Source organism: Anopheles marshallii, chromosome 2, assembly GCF_943734725.1.
Source record: "Anopheles marshallii chromosome 2, idAnoMarsDA_429_01, whole genome shotgun sequence".
In the NCBI taxonomy this organism is placed as follows: Eukaryota; Metazoa; Arthropoda; class Insecta; order Diptera; family Culicidae; genus Anopheles; species Anopheles marshallii.
In genome coordinates this window covers 30,208,326-30,229,359 of record NC_071326.1, presented here as the reverse complement: position 1 = coordinate 30,229,359, position 21,034 = coordinate 30,208,326, and the positions used below count along the sequence as shown (strand labels likewise).

Here is a 21,034-nt window from a genome sequence, read left to right as displayed (position 1 = left end):
CAGGAACTGCGAGCTCGGGCAAACCGGGCGTCATTGCAGGAGCTTGGCATTTCCCATGGTGGTAACGCTGGTGACACTGATTAATGATTCTGGGGGATGGGTCACGGTTCCGTGCGGAGGTTATACCGGTGGTTTGTATATTTGTTTGTTTGCACATTCACATTCGAAATATCCGCCGCATCATCTTGGATGGTTTTGAATTTTCGATCCTGCAATCCTGTGTCTATTTAGTACTAATTAGCGAAAAGCAGTTGTGGGGTTTCCCTTTTTTTTGTTGCTCTTGCCCCGTCACATCTCGCTGAGCCACTTGTTCGTGCCGAACGATAATAACTCTTCCGTATTTCTACCACCAGTCTGGTGGTACTCTTGAGTTTGAGCTTTATTTTATTAAATAATATAAAACGAATGGAAATCTAACTAAGCGCTCTCCTTTCTTACTGTCTCTTCCTTACAGTACCTCGGCCACAGAGCTCATATCGAGGCGAGGCGTCTTCTCCCGGCGCCATTACGGATCAGTGGACCAGGTAATGTAAACGTTCGTGCTAATCGGTGTGTTATAATTAAGATGAAAAAGGAACCAACCGCCGGATGTGGAAGAAAAGGTGCGCATAATTTTCTACGACGACCTTAGCGACACTGGAGTAATGATCGATACATAGCAAAACGAAAGAGAGTTCGTTTAATATTACCTCGCTCAAAGCGTGTGTTTTAAAAAGGTAGTGATTTTTACCATTCTTTTGTTTTCCACCATTCTTTTGCGCTATTTTAATTGACTTCCATTAGTTTTCTTTCGATCACACGAAATTCGCTTTTAACTTTCCTTGTTTTTGTCGGAAAAAAAGAGATGGAAATGAATAATTGACCGTTGAAGTAGAAACTTTTATTCGCGTCTTTTTATGTCGTTCTTCATTTCACAAGGATATTCTCTCAACATGATACTAAATTTGGCTCTGTTAGAGCACGTGGATTAATTTAGCCAGAAGACAAGAAGCTTTGGAGCGATTTTCTTTAACTTATCCCACTGACAGCGGTTTTGAAAGTAGACAGATTTACTTTATCATTGAGAGAAATCCTTATAAATGATCCTTCTTCTTGTAAGAAAGGTAGAACATTTAACTATGGCCAAACAAAATCATCTCGGATTGCAAATGATCTGAAAGAAAAGTACTTCAGGAATAGTATTGAGAATGAGATAAAAGCTAGAATAAAGAAGTTGTTGGTTAGCATACTTTTATAACATCAAATAAGTGCTAAAAATGATTGATTAGTATTACATATAATATCCCCAGCTGTGAAAAAAAGTATTATTTGCATATAAGGAATGTCTTAACATTGCAAGATTCGAGTGTTTCCTGGAAGGTTGGTTTGCTTTCCTGTGAAATGGAACAATCAACGGTGCAAGGCACAGAAATACGAGAGAATGGCCATTAGTTCAAGCGTCCCATAGCACGGTACACTACTCACGTTTCGCCAGTATGTAGATCTTGTTCGTGACCGGATAGTAGTCGTAGTCCTCCTCCACCTCATCCACCATCGGATCGTCCTCCATATAGTCGGGGTCGTGGGTCACACTGGACGACTGTTTGACTTCCGATCTGCTGCCGATCTGCTTATTGAAGCTCGACAGAATTTGCTCCGGTACCGACGGGTAGTCCGTTTTGTTCGGCATAAAGTCGATGCCCAACTTCATCAGTACGTGCGCTTTGATCGATTTGAGCGATGCCATCGCGTACACGTTGCGGTACTGGCATGCCTGACAGCGGAACTGAATGTGGCGGGAATCGTCCAGGTCGTGCTGGTCGACATCGCCATAGCTGGGCGTCAGTTCGTCCGTGTCCTCCACGTACATTTCACTGGAGTTTTGGTAGTCCTCATGCTTTAAGCCGGAGCTGCCGTAGAACCCATTGTCCTGCCCTTGTACGACGGTTCGCAGCAGTGTGGAAGCGTGCAGAAACCACACAATCAGTAATGCCTGCGCGAGGTGGCAGGTACCGCGTGGTTTCATTGCTGGCGCGTGGCTTGATCGGTGAGCTGGTGGATTTCTGCAGAATTCTTGCCCAACAGCGCCTCCGTAACGAGAGATCCCCGGAGACCACGTCACTGTCACTGTATCCGTTTCACGTTCAAGCGGATATTTTTGTTGACACTTGCCAAAATTTCCAAACCCAAGCACACAGCACCGACGACAGTTTCGCGTTGCAGCCCGATCGTAACTGAGCGACGGCACCACCGCATATACAATGTTGTCCGCCCTGCCGGTTGCTAATGATATTTATACCAGCCAGTGCGCCAGCCAGAAGTCGGGAAGATCAACGAGTGCGAGCAACGGCCATTCACCAGTTCGCCTCCGGTTTGCCATCGTGAAGCGTGTCCGCGTGTCAATCAATTGGCATCAATGAGCGGTGCTGGAATGGCGCCGTTTTTCGCGAGAACTCTTTTCCTTCCTCACCCATCCGCCACTAACGCACGTCACGCTGGCCACACCGTACGGCACTGCCACAAGCTGTTAGACCACGGTGCGGGTTAAATGGTTTCAATTAAAATTGATTTTAATCGGACACCATCTCACCCACTGTTGGGCGCCGGTTGCTAAGGTCGGTTGCCTGGTCGGTTCGTGCGATCGTGGCCGTTTGCCGATGTCGCTGAACTCTTTATGGTGCATCTTTATGACACGATTGGCATTCGATGTTGGCCTGGATGCATTGTGGATGCTGTCAAATTGGTACATTGTTAGGTACTAGGGGTGATGTTGTAGTTGTCTGCTGATGGCAGCGATATTTCAGTGACTGCAGGAATGAGCGTGAGTAATCAAGGGCGTTAGAAAGTGAGTGAGTTCGGTCGTTCTGCAATTTGCAATTGGAAATTATTAATATTTTCCCTATTAATTATTTTGTGCATTGGTATTTGTATTTACTCGAGACATTGAAATCAAACCATTGAATGCAATACGAGAGTTTTGTAGGTCATAGTTGCCTGTAGTTGCCCCGCAGAACATCGCACTTTAGTATCCTATATTGGTATCCGTTTCTGGGACGGCTTGTTGATGATATTTTCAGATACATATTACTATCAGTTTCCAAGGTACTTAATTAAACTCAATAATTGAACAAACCAACGAAGTATAAACTTCTCTTAAGCACATTTGATCTTTAAAATCTTTGTCATTTTTTGTAATAAATCTTAACATTCGGTTGGCCTTGTCTTTCACATACACATATGCTACATATATGGGAGCATATGGAGCTATGCTATCGGTCTTTTAAGGTCTGGGTGGCCCGAGATGCATAGGAGCCGGATGTAGATCCGGAGAAGCCTAAAATCCGTGTGTCCCAATACGAGAGGGGCCAAAGCATAAAAGTTCGTCGAATAGCTCTTTTATGAAGGCCATATCATGGCTCCAGCCGGGAGCAGAAACATGGAGTCTTGTGTCTTGTTGTTCGAATGCCTGTGACTGAGCACCACCTCCCCAGTCACTAGAGGCCGATGCAACATTGGGGATAAGCGCGGTGCCGTCTGTGTGCCAATGCGCCGTATCTCCAGCATACGTGCCAGCGAGTAACTCCATATGGACTTGTTATCCGGAGTCTCGCTAATGCAGCAATGACCTTGGCTTCCATGAGGCGAACGCGTGAAGACTACTATTGTGATTTATTTGAACGCGGTCATAGGTGTCAATGGCCAAAGCTAACAACGGTGAGACGAATGGCGGGAACGCTGTAGGGAGAGTTACGGGTCCTGCAAATACGGTGGAGCTGGCCCGAACCTCCAGAGCCATCTACAGTCGTTACCGACCACCCGCCTAAAGTCCTCACAGTTAGCAATCACACAGTAGTTGGATGGCAACGGTTGTGGTCACAGATACACCCCCCGGCATTCGAACGCTGACGCTGTCACATCACGGATGGGCACGTCTCGAGGTCAACAAGTGGTAGTTGGCTGGTGTATTCTGTGGCAAGTATACTTCCGGTGCGAGATGCACCGTGGTATGCGAACGCTGTAGGGGAACGCCATGTGGGCAATCCCGCCACTGCAGCATAGACTCGTGTGGTAGGTATGCTGATGCGTGACTTTGAGGCCATGGGGCTCGACAGCCCCCAACCTCTAGTCTATACGCGTCTGTATTACCGTACCAAACACGAGGGGAGTAGGTTGACGCACTGATGGTTGCCTTGCGTAACAGTCCTTGTTGATACCGTGATCATCTCGAACGCCTGACAGCTAACCGATGTCGTCGCGCGGCGCCATGTGTGGGGGTTTTGTCATCTTCTTGTAAGTATAGAAATGTACCCAAGCAGACCTATGCTGATGATATGTCTTAACGGACCAACCGGCATAGGTTCTGAGGCCTGAGGAGTTTTTAGTCCGTAGGCGCTTCGGCGAATCGGGCAGTGCCCTGGGTATAGTGCCCTTGGTTCTCTATGAAGATTCTCTCCTCCGACAAACTAAAAGAAAGAAAGAAGGTCTGGGTGGCCAATCCTGGTGGAATTCCGATTGCTCTAGTGTACCACTGAAGTGCCTTCTGATATCGTGGAGAAAGTTATCTAGAGGTGAAGCTTTCTGATATAATAGTTACTTATTGACATTCTTTTAGATGAGGTTTTATTCCACCATACAAACACGATCTGGAAGAACACCTTTTGAATAGGGCAGAACATTCCCCGAACTAACCCAAAGTAACCAAATGTGTGATGTTTATTGAAGTGTTGGTATGATCTCTGAATTTTCCGAAATCCTTCATGAAAATAACCCTGTTCTCGACAGTCGCCTTAAGCTTAACGAACTGAACGTTATACCATTTCCAATTATTCACTTAAAATTTTCCGTTATTACATAATATTTTTTTAATTATTCAACTCAATTCTACAGAATCTGAAAAAAAACTTTCAAACAATTAATAAGACAAAAAGTTACTAGCGACGTATAATTTAAATTCGAAATAAGTGCTTTATAAGAATCAGCTTTAGTTCGCTGTGTCCGTTAACATTAAATCATATTTACCTTTAATTATTTTGTTTAAAAACTACTTTTTGATGTTTTACTTATATAGTCATATATTTAGGGTTTTTTTTTATTTATCTCTACGTTTATGGCCGATGGATGGCCTAAACACTGATCTCAAACCTATACTAAGAACTATCCCTAGGGTAAAGAAGCTCCACTACATATTTTACTAGGTACTCCATAAAACTACGAACATCCTTCTTATAGCATAGTTTATTGTTCACTTCAAATTCACACCTAAACTGAGCGCTTGTTCACTTCTCCAGTCAAATTAAAACCCAATAAATTATTATGCTACAAATTTCGATTTTTAAATTGAATCATACTGCTTCGCCAAACATCGTTGAACCTGTTGAAGAACTACATCGAATTGCGCAAAAAAAATCGCTTCACACTAAAAAATCTATACGATGGTTCGTGCAACTGGAAGCCATCCAGATAATTTTTTTCGTTTTGCTCTCGACTGCATGTTTGACATTTTCCAAGTGCCACTAGCGAATTTCCGCCAATCGACCACCCGCAACAGGGACGCGTGGATTTTTTGTCGTTTTGCCCTTAGTTGTGGCAGCATAAAAAGGAGATTATATCGCACACATCACGCCACGTAGAAGAGGTTGATAGTTGGAGCTCGTTTGAGTTTTTGTTTTTGCTCGGTACATTCAAAGATTTGCTTTGTTTGGTGGTTCAATTGAGGTTGTTTCAAGGCTTTTCGTTGCCACAACTGCTTGTCTCTCGCTCTCTGCTAAGGGGAAGTTTGCTTTGGCAGCATGTATCAAGATAAGTTCGGTGAAGGCTTCTTGTAGGAGGGCCACTTGTTGTGAAGTTTAACGACGCTCTGGCTATCTATGTTTAATTCATATGTCGGGTGATTCTTTCCTATTGGTTTGGTTTTACTGCCCCTTTGGTTCTCAATGGACGAAGAGCAAGTTTCAATTCCATGAAACTGTATGCTACGATACATGAAACCAGATGCAACTCAAATAGTATTTTATCCATAACGTCGAGTAGATTAAATATTTGTTATCACAACATTCCTATAAAACTATTCCATTGTTCGTTCAAATATCACTGGAAAATCATATCCAGTTTTCCAAACAGTGATGTTTTCCATAGAAAGAAGTCGTCCATAGGAAAGCACACAGCTGTATCTACTTTAAGCTCGCAGCTCATGGGTGCTATTCCCACGAAACGTTCTGTGTGTTTCACCACATTCCAAAGAAAGGAAAACAATCAATTGTATGCCACTTTTCCATTTTTCTTCCCCCGGTTTCAATTGGATGTTGGGCTCAGGTGATGCCGTAGCATTTCTCCCGCTCTGGTCGTCACGCTGGAAAATGTCCGCAGAGCGCAGAGCAAAGGTGACAGCGCTGGGAAAGAAATTTACGACCATAACCTAATAGCCTCATCGGAGCACGTTCGCACATTCGGAGGATTTTCCAATAAACGGATCACCCACATACGAGTAGTGGCTGCTTGCGGTACGGTTGCTTCATGTGATGTTTGAGCCGAGAAATCCGATACCTGTGGCACACCAGCTCTGTCACATCAGCCCAAGCGAACAGCCAACAAACGGGCATGGTGCGGAAAATCATTAGCCACACCACCCGTTACCGATTTGATATCGCAGCGGGATAGAAAATGGCCATTGATTTCGGTACGGCGATCGAACTACAACGGCAAATTGAACGCGACTTTTACATACTTTGATCGTTGCACGGTATCAATTGCATGTCGCGGAACACCAACGTTTGATTTTGCCCCAACCTAGAACACTTCAGATGGGACAAAATTGCTGAACGCGGAACATCTTGGCCACCGTTCCAAGCATTCCCCGTTTGCAAAACCAAAAACGTGCGATGAGAACTTGGCGAGGTACAAGTGGCGTTTCATTCGTGCAGTAACATCGTACACTCCTCGGTCACATACACCGAATTACCATAGCGAAAGGGCAATCTTCCAGTTTAATGAATTATGCATTCCGCGACGGATAGTTGCGTTATCGAAGTCCTTGCGGAAAGTGCTTGCACAGTCAGCACAAAGCACGAGATGCCACTCGCGCTAAGAGCATACTTTCGCCTAACCTGCGGAGGTTTTGAACCGTACGAACTATGAAAATGAAAATATGGGAAACATTGAGGGCAGCAAAAAAAAGGAGAAGAAAGGAAAGAATTTCTTGCGATGAAGGTATCTGTAAACGATGGACTCGTGGATGGAGAGAGGTTGGAGCTATTCGCATGTACGTCTTTAGACGAATTTCAAGGCCATTTATGAGCTCAAGATATCAATTTTCAACAACTAGATTTCAACTTATTATCAATTTCACTAGCATGAAAAATACATCGATTAATGTTTCACGAAAGCTCATTATTTTGACGAACATAACATTTTCATCTATGAATTGTTTGATTTTTAATTCATCAAGAATGGTCCGTTTGTACTGCTTACATCTATTGGAATCTTAATCTTAAGTACAATTCACATTTATTACTCGGCCGTATTCTACGAACTGTAGAAAATAATATCATTTAAAAATGAAATGTTATGCATTTATGGGCTGCAGTACATATAACAAGTTTTTGTTAATATTTGTTACGGTTTTAAGTAATATTACATAAGTTTAAACAAATACTTTGCTCTGTCTGATTGCTCCTAAACATAAAGGTTTGAGTAAGTCTAATTAGTTAGTGGCAATTTAAAATGTTTTAAATTTTTGGAAACAAAACTTATTGCTTAAAGACTGCATAATCACTCCTTAAATGGTCCACCCGCTTTTGTTGCCGTGTACAGTCCACTTTAACGCTAAGTCACGTCCTCTCATGACCGTGAGAAGCAGTAGATCAACATCATAATTGCTGAAGCGGCGATGCTGCATAGCTGCAGGACAATCGTTTTTAATTATTCACCCAGTGAGTCCCATCGCCGAATGTTGTCCAAACGATGCAGACAGATCTTTGCCGGGCAACCCATCGTAAGTTCTGGCGGTTGGTTCCAATGTTTGGTATACAGTGGCAAGATTCGTACGTACCGTGTACGGTGTTGGTCACAAGAGACAGTTTCAGGAGATGTGGCTTTGCTTTCGGTTTTGAACTAATATGATTGACGTAAGACGGAAGAAAATCAACTAACTTATTGTTTTGACGGTTTGTGACACCATCCACGCGCAGCTACCGCAGTCAGAGATTGATGGATTGGATCCGAACTGTCGCCGGTTTCGGCTGGAAAATGGCGAATCATTAGCAGAGAAGGACGAGGTAAGTCATTTGGGATTCATTTATTTGCAGTTGATTCGAAGGGCGGCTCACGCTCTGTTCTAGTGCAGGACAAAGTTGGAGTTGTGTTTAACTTTAAACGTATCCGCGAAGATAAAACAAGATTCAATTTAGCCTTCTTTGGTAGGTTTCGTGCCGCATCCATTCATTTATCTTTACGATGAGTATTAACACATAAAGTAGTCTAAAGCAGTAAATCAATTCGAAAGCCATTTTAAAGCAACAAATTTATGTATTTGCTCATTTAAATAAAACCATCAAACTTTCTCCCTCATGATGAATCGTAAAGTTGTTTTCCCACGCTTTCGAAATCAATTTACACGCTCAGCCCACTGGAGATGACTTCGTCTTCAGTGCCCTTTCGGGGGAATGAGCGTTTTTATCCTAACTTTTACACTTAACACCATCTCCTTCCTCGCTTCCAAGTGACGATGGATAAAAATCTCAACATGAGCGAGATCAATTTTACTGAAAGTTTGTCAGTAATTTGAATGAATTACGTCCCGTATTCACCTCTCGCCCGTACATCGTGCTCCGCGAAATCCACGAACGATCGCACCCTTTGCCGGAAGTTAACAAATTGGCATCGATGGCACCCCAAAAGTGCTAGAAAAAAGAGCAAATCGAAAACTTCCGGCAATGGAGCACATTGCTCTACCGGTGACAGGGCATCCCCAATTCCAGTCGACCTATACATCATTCGATGGATGGTTCGATCGTATCGATTAGTCATTTATTAGGAGGGAGAGGTTCGGACGGGGGGGAAGGGGAAGTTTTTTGGTGCCAAGTTGACGCTGAAATATGGATTCTTTAAAGCACGAAAGAAAGAAACACAACAGCAAAACAGTCCCGAAGACAAGACAAGCCTCCTGTCCTGTCCGGAGGGGATAAAAATATTCCAATTTTCATCTCATTGCATTTTCATTTTGATTCTTCCTTCATTTCTTTGCCATCTCCTTTTCGATTTTTTTACCCCCATTCCCATGGGATCCCAACACCATCTCCATAAACCCCAAACACGTGCCGTACTACCCATTATAACTTCTGGGAACACAACTCAACTGCATCGTTTTTGATGGGCTGTCGATGGATGGGACGAACTAATAATAACAACAACGGAAAAAGGTTTTTGGATCCCCGAGCATTCCCATACTGGAGAACCCGGAACATCAAACACGGTGGTACTTCAAGTATTTTTTGGGAAAACGTAAGTATGATGCAGCATTTAACTTTTTCGTTCCTTACGCACCACTCCTGTCCTGTTCTCCCTTACGAGGGTGCCCATTTCGGGTATATATTCGTTTTTTTTGTTGTCCGCTGGGGGCTATATTTGCATTGATTAGATTGGAAAATGTAGCCCTACACACGATCTATCTGTCGGCGTTTATTTTCCGCTCTATATATTGATTGATGAAATTCAACTTTTTTATTTTATCATCCTGTTGAAGGTTTTCATCAAGAAATAAACTTTAAAGTTGAGTGCTGTTATAGTACTGTTAATTAATAATTAGTAAAGAGGAATTAGATACTTCAATGATGCAGGGTTTTACAGTTTAGTTTTGACTGGCAGCACACATTTTTTGACGCGCCGCACTCGATTTCTTGTCGCCGGCGCACATTTTTGATTGCAAAAAGCGGATTTTTGAACGGGAGCATTTAATTTCATCAGCCCGATTCTTGACAGCTTTTTGGCCGCATGTTTATAACCTCCCATGTGAAAGACTGGTTTGAGTTTGAAGCACTTGTTTATATGCAATATTGTTTGTTTTTTTACTTGCTTTATATTTTTTTGTATAAAATATTTAATAAATTATGAAAAGATTTATAAACATGTATTGGGTTACGTATTTGAAGATTTATGCCCAAATCCATCCCTGCATGTAAACAACTGATTCAAACTCAAACCAGTCTTTCACATGGGGGTTTTAAGCATGCGGCCGAAAAGCTGTCAAGAATCGGGCTGATGAAATTAAATGCTCCCGTTCAAAAATCCGCTTCTTGCAATCAAAAATTTGCGCCGGCGACAAGAAATCGAGTGCGGCGCGTCAAAAAATGTGTGCTGCCAGTCAAAACTAAAGTGTAAATCCATGTATATATCAGCATTCATATTGAAAACCCTTTGTTGGTTTCTGTCTCGAGTGTTTGCGCCTTGATTATTGCAATGTTGAGAATAGTGTTTTACGGTTGCATACTTTTAGGCACTGTAACCTTAAGGCACAATACAGTAGTACTAGAGTTACTTTAGCAGAACTCTCACATTTCCTCTCTCAGAAGCTTAGTTGTAGAACTAAAGAACTCAACCACTCACTACATTAAATGGAGCTTTATAAATGACCCCTCTTTACTTTCGTTTCAGTACATCAAAACTATGTTGGTATCGATTCCGAAAAGAATCCTTACTTTCTTTCGATCGTTTCGCAGGATTCTGGCAGCAAGTGTATGCCGCTTTACCGTGTTATGCTGTTCCGGAAACAGGTAAAAACTATTACGTTAGTGAGTTGCTTTTACATAAGAAGGTACCTTTACCGTTGTAATTAATATTGATGTGACCTCAGCGAAAGATAAAACTCATGATCCAAAACCATTTACAATCAACACAAAAATCGGCCGGGAAGTTATACATTCCTAGAAAAAGGAAAGATCTTCAAAGCGCTTTAACGTGAGTGCTCTTTGCTGAAGTTTTGTGGAAACCAACTGTTGGAGAGCGCGTCTCTTTAGAGGAACTAATTATTACTAGGAACCAATGGAATTCACTTTACCTACCAATGGAATTAAATTGTGTAGATAGCACAAAAGAAATCCCCCAAAATCACCAAAATCACAAGGATACCACACCCCGAACCCCTGAGTGGCGTTGATAATGAGCGTGATTATGGCAGTCGATCGCAACATCAGCATTTATCTGCTCCCTCTTAAGTGTGTGTATGGATAGAATAAAAGACCCTCTCAAGTGGCGCACTTACGCATCGTCACAAATTCAGGTATCTATGTCGTCTTTAATGGCACCAGATCCGCACCATGACCGGAAAGCCCTATTCACTGGGATTCGATCTCGCCCTCCATTTCCTGCCAACGTCAAGCGTCGACAGAAAAGCGTTTCACTGTATCGCAAAACTTTCCCAAAGTCCCATCCCTTCCGGTTCGGTTTTCGGTGTACTATACGGAATCGTTTTGCTCCTGCCCGCTGGGACAGTCATGAAATCGACATCTCGGATGACCATTTATTTGCGCCTAAATGTCTGCAATCGGCTGTCTCAGTCGGCAAACATTTTCGCAACACCGGAAGCGCACAGGTCAAACCGGTACGATGCTTTAGCGAAGTGGATTGAGTTGACTATTTTTAGAAAAGAAAAACGAGCCCCAAAAGAGCGTTTTGAGAATGCTTTACTCAAGTGAATTTTGAACGGCGAATAAGCCTACATCGTTTGGACAAACAGAAGCAGGCACAGGAACAGGATTATCCCACAGGATTTTCGGCTTCCAGTTTTATGTGACAATATGCTTTCGTTCTTTTGCTACAGAAATAGATCCACACGCATTAGAATAATTCATTTTTAACGTGATATTGCTCACATGTTGCCCACTATCTTGCCGCCCGAAAGGGTCATATTGGGAAGCGTAGGCAGCAAAATATTGCCTCCGCGCAAACGTAACCAAATGTGTATTCGAAACCCCGAAAAACTCACGTTTTCCCATTCTCGTTTGGGAATTTTTTCCGGATTCGGCTATTGATTTATGGGCCGCACGTTGAACACCGCATTTTTACATATCCGTTCTAGTGAGACCAAGTCAAAACAGAAAGGATTTATTTTGCAATGCAAGAACGAGGACGATATCCGGTCCCTTTGTTTACTAACCGAAGGTGATGTTTTGTAGCGCAACGGAAATGATGGCACAAACGCGATGGAAAACGTTCGTTGCTTGAAAATCGTTTTCAATCTTACCTTTACTTTGATGTTGCAGCAGTCGTCGCACCGTGACAGCCACATACACGTGTTTGCGATTCGTTCAACAATATTTAAAGGAAGTGTATGTGTCCTCACTGCGCCGGCTACCTTTCCGCCGCGCCCTAGAGTCAACGCACAATAAAAAGCCATCCATGCGTAGCGTAGGCGCTGTGAATGTACGCTGTACATTCTTTGTGCCGAAATGATGCTGCCTGTTTTCCCACGGGTAGTAAAATAAGGTGCTCTTAAGACTCTTTTTGGCCGGATGGGGAGAACATATTTTAATTTTAATTCACCGGGCAACCTGCGAAACGAACCGTTATCTCGCGTGCGGGGGCTGCGCTAATATTCACCATTGGCTTGTTTTTCACCTCCCGCAACACAGGGTGCACAGAAACTTGCTCTACCGTACAACCCGCAGCAGAAGCTGACGGTGAAGCAGATACTATCCAACTTCACGCTGATGGACTCGAACAAATCGCCAAAGGAAATCTTTTCCGCCGACATCCAGAAGGATCTGCTGCTGCTCGAGGAACAGGAGGGCTCGGTGAACTTTAAGTTCGGCGTGGTCTACATGAAGGCGGGCCAAAAGTTAGACGATGAAATGCTGAGCAATGGTGAGTTTTTTTAGAATGCTGCTGATCCTCCAGCTACCAGCAACTGCCAACTGCCATTTTCTTTTCGTTCCCTGCATTGCGTTGCATTGTGTACCACAGAAACCGGAAGTCCGGAGTTTGACGATTTTCTTACACTGTTGGGTGAAAAGATACGGTTAAAGGACTGGGAGCGGTACCGTGGTGGGCTCGATGTGAAAGGTATGTACGCGCAGGGTCGGACGTGTCAGCATGGTCAATAAACGTCCAACCCCCAGAAGGAAAATAACTGTTTGCCCTCCGTGGGGTTGTAATTTCTCTGCCCAAAAATAAACTCCGTTCCCTAGCGCTTTGCGAGCTTATCTGAACCATTCGCGTATGTTTTTTTTTTACAGGTGACATGACGGGAAAGTACTCCATCTACACGCTCTACGAAGGACACGAGATAATGTTCCACGTATCGACGCTACTACCATTTAGCCGAGACAATCGACAGCAGGTGAGGTGGCTTGTGTTGCGTTAATTTATGCGTTAATTTGGCCAAATGTGTGGCCTGCCTACGGTCGACACGATAAGACGACCATCCTGACGTGGTGATATTTACGCAGTGCATCGAATAGAGAGAACACTGACACAGGGCTGGAGGCTATTGATACTTTGTACCGATTCTACCTTTGCTTTGTTTGGGGATGGAACCGCTCGTTTGATGAAAGTCTTGTTAAAAGTGGCCAACAAATTGTAAACGAAACTCATTAGACTGCAACTTTGTCATGCACAGTGCGTGGTTTTAGGTGTTGATAAAAGCACCGCAAAGTATGCAATAAGCATGGCAAATTTCGTTTCGTGGTAGATGCAATAACGGTATGTCATATCGATTTTTTATCTGCCAACCAGATGGGATCGTTCGTTACACATTCTACACTTTATGTTGGATTAATTTGAAAAAAAAAACAGCATAATCTCCTCCAAAAACACACCGACCCTTTCACTAACGTATGTTGTTTCTACCGTATTTTTTTCTCCCTTGAACGTTCCCATTCGCTTGCTGGCGGAACACACGCGTGGCGATTAATGGCGCATCCGGCAGGTTGAACGGAAACGGCACATCGGTAACGATATCGTCAACATCATTTTCATCGACGAAGCGTCCTCTGGCGAAGAGACGGAGTTCATACCGAACAACGTAAAGAGTCAATTTACGCGTAAGTTCACAACCCACGGTGGCTTCGGTTGCGTTTGCTTTGATGGGGCAGCACGAGCGATGTGAGGCGCTGAAATTAAATTCTGCTTTGGCTTACTGAAGCTACCATCGGTCGCTCATAGTACACCTTTTTTTTGTCCATGTTAAAGCAATTATTGTTAAGGGAGAAAGAGGAATCGGTAACGGTGTTTCGCATCCATATTATAGAAATAGACCCAAAAAACCCTAACCTAATTTGTGAAACATTTGGAAATAATATATAGTAATTTGCAGAACATTCACAATTAATGGGTATAATTGTAGTTACCATGAGCTTTTCTTACGCTTGTTTTACTATTACATACATTTAGGCGCATTTTGTTTCCTTTTGCCATACTTCAGTAGAACTGTCATACTTTGCACGTACAATTCTTATTCCTCCATTTACATTTTGCGATAATCATGAAATGATTTTCTGAATATTAAACACAATGAGAGAGTAATTGGTGTTAACCTAAGCTTTTCTTTTGATTCGTACTTTTACATACATTCAGGCGCATTTTATTCACTTCTTCATACTTCAAAACTGCTGTTGTACCTTTCATATGTGATTCTTTTACCTAGACAGTTCCTACAAGCAACACAAATTGCACGCACCAAATTGGAACCAATTCCAATTCATTCCGCAATGAAACTGAACCACATCAAACCTGCGGCACACACATCAGTTTGCTCATAAATCATATTCGTCGCACCGGCCTATCATGCGAACCTTGACTGGTCGAATTTTTTTTTCTCTCAATCTGCAGATGTGTTTGCCGTCGTGACGAAGCGTGGAACACGCTACCGGTTAGCTGTCTACTGCGATGAAACGGTTCCACCCTTTGGCCCTACGCTGCCCAATCCGCCCGAGTTTGAGGTAAGTTCAGATAGAGCGCACGGTACCTATTACTGTTCCGCGCCATTTTTATGATCATCAACGTGACCTCGTTTTAGTAATTAAATACTGTACGCCACAGTTTGACGGTAGAGTTGTTGAAGGGTAGAAGAAAAAAACGATCCCATGTGGACGATCTATAACCTTTTTTCTTCTTGCTGGTTATGGTCCCATCCATCAAACTCTATGCAGGTGAAAATGTAACACATTGTTGTGTTGACGGTGCGTCATTAAATCTCCGCTTAACACCAACACCATCGGGAATGCAAATCTCATCCTCGTTAATTGATCATTTCTAGCTACGTTTTTGCTTACGTTGTCCGTTTTTTTCCGAACTGTCCTCCCAATCATTGCAAGCGTGTGTGCATGTGAGGGTGTTTTTCTCGTAAAACAGACTTAAACATTCACAAACTTCGTCACTGGGGAGAATGGTACGCATCACGTGACTGGTAAATTGTTACGTTCCTAACAAATTGTCGGAACGTGGCACCACCTCTCACCGAAAGGGAAATGGCGTAGGCAGGACAGGAAACATATAATAAACCGCAACAAATTGACAGACACCCACCGTATGCGAGGGTTTGACCAGTGGGGGTAGACCCGATGCCCCCTTCGGCAATCCGTCTGTGAAATCAACGGGGCCGAAGTTGGATTATTATGGATTATTGTCGTGTTAGCGGACGAACTTCGTTCGTTCGTTCGTTGGCAAAGGACTTGGCAAAAGATCAACAACAAAAACGCCAATGAAACAGGTCAAACGCCGACGCAACAAAACGATAATGGGAACCTTTCCGCGAGCTATCCGACTTTTGTTTATCCTTCCCGCGTTTTTCCACTCCAGTCGGGGATGGAGAATAGGTGTTAGGAGGTTGGGGGGGTTGTAAATGGATATGAAATACCCACCGGAAGAAGCGAATAGGCAAATAAAAAAACACTGTGCACTGTGTGCTGAAACCCGAATCCTCGACGAGACCCAAACAAACCGTAATACTGTCGGGTGTTTCAGGATTTCCAGCGTTGCCAAAGCTACAAGTATTCTTTCTGGTTTTTTTTTGCAGGGTGTAAATTAATGGTGGTTTCTGCTATGGAAATATGATTTTGTAGATAAGCTTTTGCTGGGGAAAAGGATTTTTTTGTAACGCACAGCTGACCGCAGTATTCGTTTATTGTTGGTAGCGTGTATAACAGTTGTATAACAGTCTCGATGAAATTATCTTCGAAGAGGGAAAACCTTCCTGTAGCCTCTGACCACCGAACATTTCCTCAACATGAAGCTATTAAAATGACGAAATGGTCCCTGCTTGACCATTTGAAAAGATGATAGGCACTGGGAATGAATAAAATAATACGGAAATAAAAACCCGAGTCCAACACAAACACTTGCCATTCGCTAGACCGACCGTAAGCCGTGCAAACTATGGTTTGTGTGTGAGTTAAAGTTTTGTTTTTTTCTTCTTCTTTCGCTCTCTTTCTTATCCGTTGCCATCATCGTAAACCCGGGCCCGGGACGGTAATGTCCAATTTCACCGACCGTCAAAACAATGGCCACGGCACAACCCAGGATCCGGCCGTCTTCCGGGACTTTCTGCTGGTGAAGCTGATCAACGGCGAGAAGGCCACCTTCCAAACGCCGACCTTTGCAAGGAAGCGTGAACGGACGCTGGAAATGTTGATAAAGGATCTGTACGAGGAGTATGTGCACGACAATAAAATGGTAAGTAAGGCGGTTGGTGTAATGTTTGCTCATGTCCGGCACATGGAAATGCTGCCCCGCCGTACGGTTCCGGTGGCGGTGAGTTAAATGGTTTGAAGCGAAAGAAAACATATGCCCATGCCGGGGTGTAATAGCATTCGGATCGGATGCATAGTTTAGTTTTCAAATGCCATCCTCGGCCGGAACCATTTACATTGTCCGGCAGTAGATCCAAGCATACCGAATGCGTACCATCTCAGTTTTCCCGCTTCCGAAAGGGCAGTAGCTGGGCAACTCTTACCGGAGCACCACTGTTTACTGAGCAAACAAACCGAAGGAATTAATGGTTTGTGCTGGTCGGACACCACAGGCTCAATTAGGATGGTCAGGCTTAGAAAAGCTCAAAGTGTTGAAAAGCTACACCGTATCAGCTGTTGCTAACATTAGCCTTCTGTCCTTTCCATTCTTTTGCAGAATATGCTCAATAGACGAGCATTCTCGGAGGTTCTTTACGATGCACCGCGCACCTCGAAGCTGAAGGAAGACGCTCGCCAGGTGGAGTTTGTACGCATCGGCCAGGCGCTGAAGCTGGAGGCCATCGTGCGGGGTGATGCGCCCACCAGCATCGCATCGGCCGGCACAGTCTTCAAGCGTCCACCCTGGGAACCGCACTGTTTCTATCCAACGTTCCAGCCGCGTAACGAACTGGTCGGGGACAGCTGGGGCCAGGATCAGCTGTTTCTCGCCTCGGACGAAGGTACATATCTCATCAAGGAGGACCAAACGCACCGGGTCGTGTTCGACAAGACGCTCTGCGTGAAGCAGCTGAACGTGGTGGAAGATCACGGCATCATGCTGGTGCGGGGTGGATCCGCCCTCCAGAAGGATGGCCACCGGATACACGTGTTTCGGCTGAACGAGTTCTCGGACGATCGGTTGGTGCAGCGCTCGCGCATAGACGTGAAGGAGCGAAGGATCGAGAAAACGCGCGGTTGCCACCTGTACGCGATATCGCGTGCAGGTGAGGCCCATCTGCGGATGGCGGTAGCGGTCGGGCGCAAGCTGTTGATCTACCAGTGGAAGCACACGGCGGCCTGGACGTCCTGGTGCCCAAACAGTGACAATGACACGGTGGAAGGGTTTCTCTTCCTGAAGGAGATTCATCTGCACGATTCACCGACGATCATGACGATCTTGGAGGGATCCTGTCCGAATGCGGGTCTGCTCATCTGTGTCGGGTATCGCCATCACTTTGAGATAGTGTCCGAGCTGACGGGGCATGGGACGAAGCTACACGAAACGGATACGTTGAAGCGCACCCAAACCCATCTGGTGGCCGCTCTCGATCTGTACGATGGTCAAGACACTGAGCTGCTGCTGTGTTACAATCGTGAGTCCGCTAGCGTCGTGTCGCAGCTACTGTTCGATGCTAATGTGTCCTCCCTCCTCCAATTTCAGATACCTGTCACTTTCAGAAACTTTCGGAGGAGTGTAACAACAGCACGGAGTTTGACTTCCAATTCAACACGCCACCGTCATCGGTTGTGTGCGCCTTCCCGTACATCATCGCGTTCACACCGGACACGATGGAGATCCGGCTGCTGGTGAACGGGAATCTGGTGCACACGGTCACGATGGCCGAGCTGCAGCTGATCACATCCAAGAAGGACATCTTCTTCGTAACGACCGCTCCCGAGTTCATTCCCAAAGGTGCCAAACTGCGTGGTCTCGATGCGGAAGATCACGAACAGATGAACAAACCCAGGATCGAGGAGAGTCGCGTCGTGCCGGAGGATGACTCATCGACGAGCCCGGGCCGCAGCAGATTGAGTTCGGACGAGGAGAACTCTGCCGGTGCTCCCGCACCGACCCTCGAGCCGGACCAATCCGAACCGAGCAAGGATGCGGGCGGTGGTGGACTTACCACACCCCAGATTCAGCGCGCCAAGTCCCTACAAAACCCCAAACCCGACTCGGAAGGTGGCAAGCCGAAAGAGGTCACCCTTTCGGTGGACGATCTGAAGCGACCAATATCCAAGAGCAACTCGTACGGTGAAGCCGGTACGTCGTTTTCCATACCGACGACAACCTGCAGCAAAGATCTGGCGAAACATTTCGGTGCCCAACCGCTGCCAAACACGAAGGACCTTTGTCGGCACTTCGGCGAAGCGTCCGTGCCGCCCAACTCGCCACGGAACAGCACGATCGTGAAGGGTACGTCGCCCAGCTCGCCGACGCGCAAATCCTTCATCCGGCAGCCCACGCTGAACCTGGGCAAATCGCAAACGAACGAAGGCGAAACGTCACCGTCGAACGGATCCTCCAGCAGCAAACCGTTGCGCATCTACCGTATACCGCTAACGAATCTGACCGGAACGCACGTCCAGTCGCACCATTACCACTACCCAAGCAATGATCCTGCCAAAAAGCCGACCGCCATCGCTACCAAGATGCATCCGAGTGCGGCCATCGCGGCGGCGGTTGTGACACGGCCGAGTGAAGGTGCTCAGGAGCGGGTCCGCCAGCTGCAGTCCTCCAACGAGGAGGACGAGGAAGGCATATCACCGTCGGACGAATCGCACGGTGAGAATGCGGAGGCGGCCGAGGTGAGCGTGCCACCGACGCTCAGCATCTTCGACCAGATCCAGCAGGATCTGCAGGAGCTCAGCATGAAGGATAAGCACGAGCAGGATGAGCTGTGCAGTTCGGTCCTAACGCCACTGTAAGCGGACGGTGGCATCGCTCCATTCGACCAGATATATACACGCATCTCTTGCTGCCACCGACTGGTTTGAGGCAGCTGTGTACGTTGGGAAGCTACCACACCTGGCCGCAAGATCTTCGGTACATATAAACATATACTAAGGTTACAAACACTAAGCAAATGGTTTCATCATTGAGCGCGCATGCGTTTTGTTGATGTTAGGTAAGCAACAGGGCGCAAGCGGAGTTGCTCGCGATCACGTTATACGGTACTGAGCTGTAGCAGCGAGGAAGGTGAGGAAGCTAAGCGCAAACGCACATTATCCGTTAGGAGGGGTCAGGTGTGAAAGGAACTGATTTATTCGCGTCATGAGTAGAAGGCACCCATGGGTTGGCAGACCAACTGGCATGGTCAGCGCCCATTCACCGGTGGACGGTCGTTCGTTTATCCCGTCCGCAGTAGGGTGTGCTGAAATGGTTCATGGTTCCGATGTTCGTCGTTTCGGGAGCTGGCACCTGGTGAAGGTACGGGCAGGACCAATTCAACCGAGCCCCTTGAATTGGTCACATTCAGCCTCAGCGAGCGTGTTGGAACATCCGAACCAAAACAATTTCTTGTGTTGCATATTGTTGACAGCTGGTGATGGCCGGTGTGTGGATGCCGTGGGACGTGGGAACACATTAATACCGTACGGAGGAGTGTGAGGACGTGTTGTTCATTATCGATAATTACTAACTGAATTACTGTAGCACTAACCAACCGAATTACACAAACTACATACGAGCAGAAGCGACTAAAATGCTAAACACCGTATCGCAAGTGTTGAACAATATACGGAGGCGAAAGGCAGTAAGAAACTGTGGCCGATTGTTGATTAATTGGAGTTCACGGCGGAGAGAATGCTGGAGGCGCGTAAAGCAAAGTATTTTATGTACAACCAGGTATAAGCAGGTGTAGCTGCCGCCATATTTGAACTAGTGCTCATCACAAATATTAAGTAGGACACATATATAAAGAGAGAGAGAGAGAGAGAGGATTCATGCTATACACATGTCCATGACAGGATCAACCCCCGAAAGAACTGTCCTTCACTCCCAAAGAAACATTGCATTGATGCTGTCGGATGACGGAGCTTCACGCAAAGCGCACAATCGAGAGGATAAGACCAACGCCGGCGTTATCTATTTATCTTCTCTTGTGAAGCCATCCCCCAAATATTCTAACACACACACACATACACAGGCGGCATGTTGTTTCCCTGTTTTCTTGCGCTGTGAAATAAAGACACAAACATAAACAGTTAAACGTGGGCAAGCGATATACAAAGCAAACACAAAATTAGCCGCTGTTAAGTAGTGAGAGTTGTCCTACGTAGAAGTTGTCCTACCACACCGGAATCTATCTCGTCCGATCCGTCTCGTATGATGCGGGAGTGATGTTGTATTGCGTACCAAATGGGAAAACACGCGCAAAAGGGACATATAGACACGGAGAGTTGATTAACTAGACGCAAACATAAACCGATACCGAGATAGCTATATGTTACAACGTTGAAATGATGCAAACCAAAGAGAGAAACAAACGCACATATTACCGAACTGTATTTACTTGCTAGAGCCTATTACTATGCTACTTATTTACAATTCGCTAGAGCGCCTACCATCCTTGTTGGCCCAACAAGACAGCAGCTCCGACGTGAAGAAGGGTCGC

General features: G+C 45.3%; 1 protein-coding gene across 1 annotated transcript in view; it reads left to right on the top strand.

Annotated features, from left to right (window-relative positions):
* The window catches only part of LOC128706758 (GTPase-activating Rap/Ran-GAP domain-like protein 3), a 57,945-nt gene extending 38,599 nt beyond the window's left edge, over window positions 1-19,346 (top strand). The window contains exons 2-13 of the mRNA XM_053801701.1: window positions 455-524; window positions 8,166-8,252; window positions 9,396-9,477; window positions 10,627-10,745; window positions 12,603-12,834; window positions 12,934-13,032; window positions 13,206-13,309; window positions 13,898-14,012; window positions 14,800-14,909; window positions 16,489-16,641; window positions 17,095-18,010; window positions 18,079-19,346. Coding sequence (XP_053657676.1) covers window positions 455-524; window positions 8,166-8,252; window positions 9,396-9,477; window positions 10,627-10,745; window positions 12,603-12,834; window positions 12,934-13,032; window positions 13,206-13,309; window positions 13,898-14,012; window positions 14,800-14,909; window positions 16,489-16,641; window positions 17,095-18,010; window positions 18,079-19,346 — 3,355 coding nt within the window. The remainder of the gene's footprint in view (window positions 1-454; window positions 525-8,165; window positions 8,253-9,395; window positions 9,478-10,626; window positions 10,746-12,602; window positions 12,835-12,933; window positions 13,033-13,205; window positions 13,310-13,897; window positions 14,013-14,799; window positions 14,910-16,488; window positions 16,642-17,094; window positions 18,011-18,078) is intronic.
* The last annotated feature ends 1,688 nt before the right edge of the window (window positions 19,347-21,034 follow it).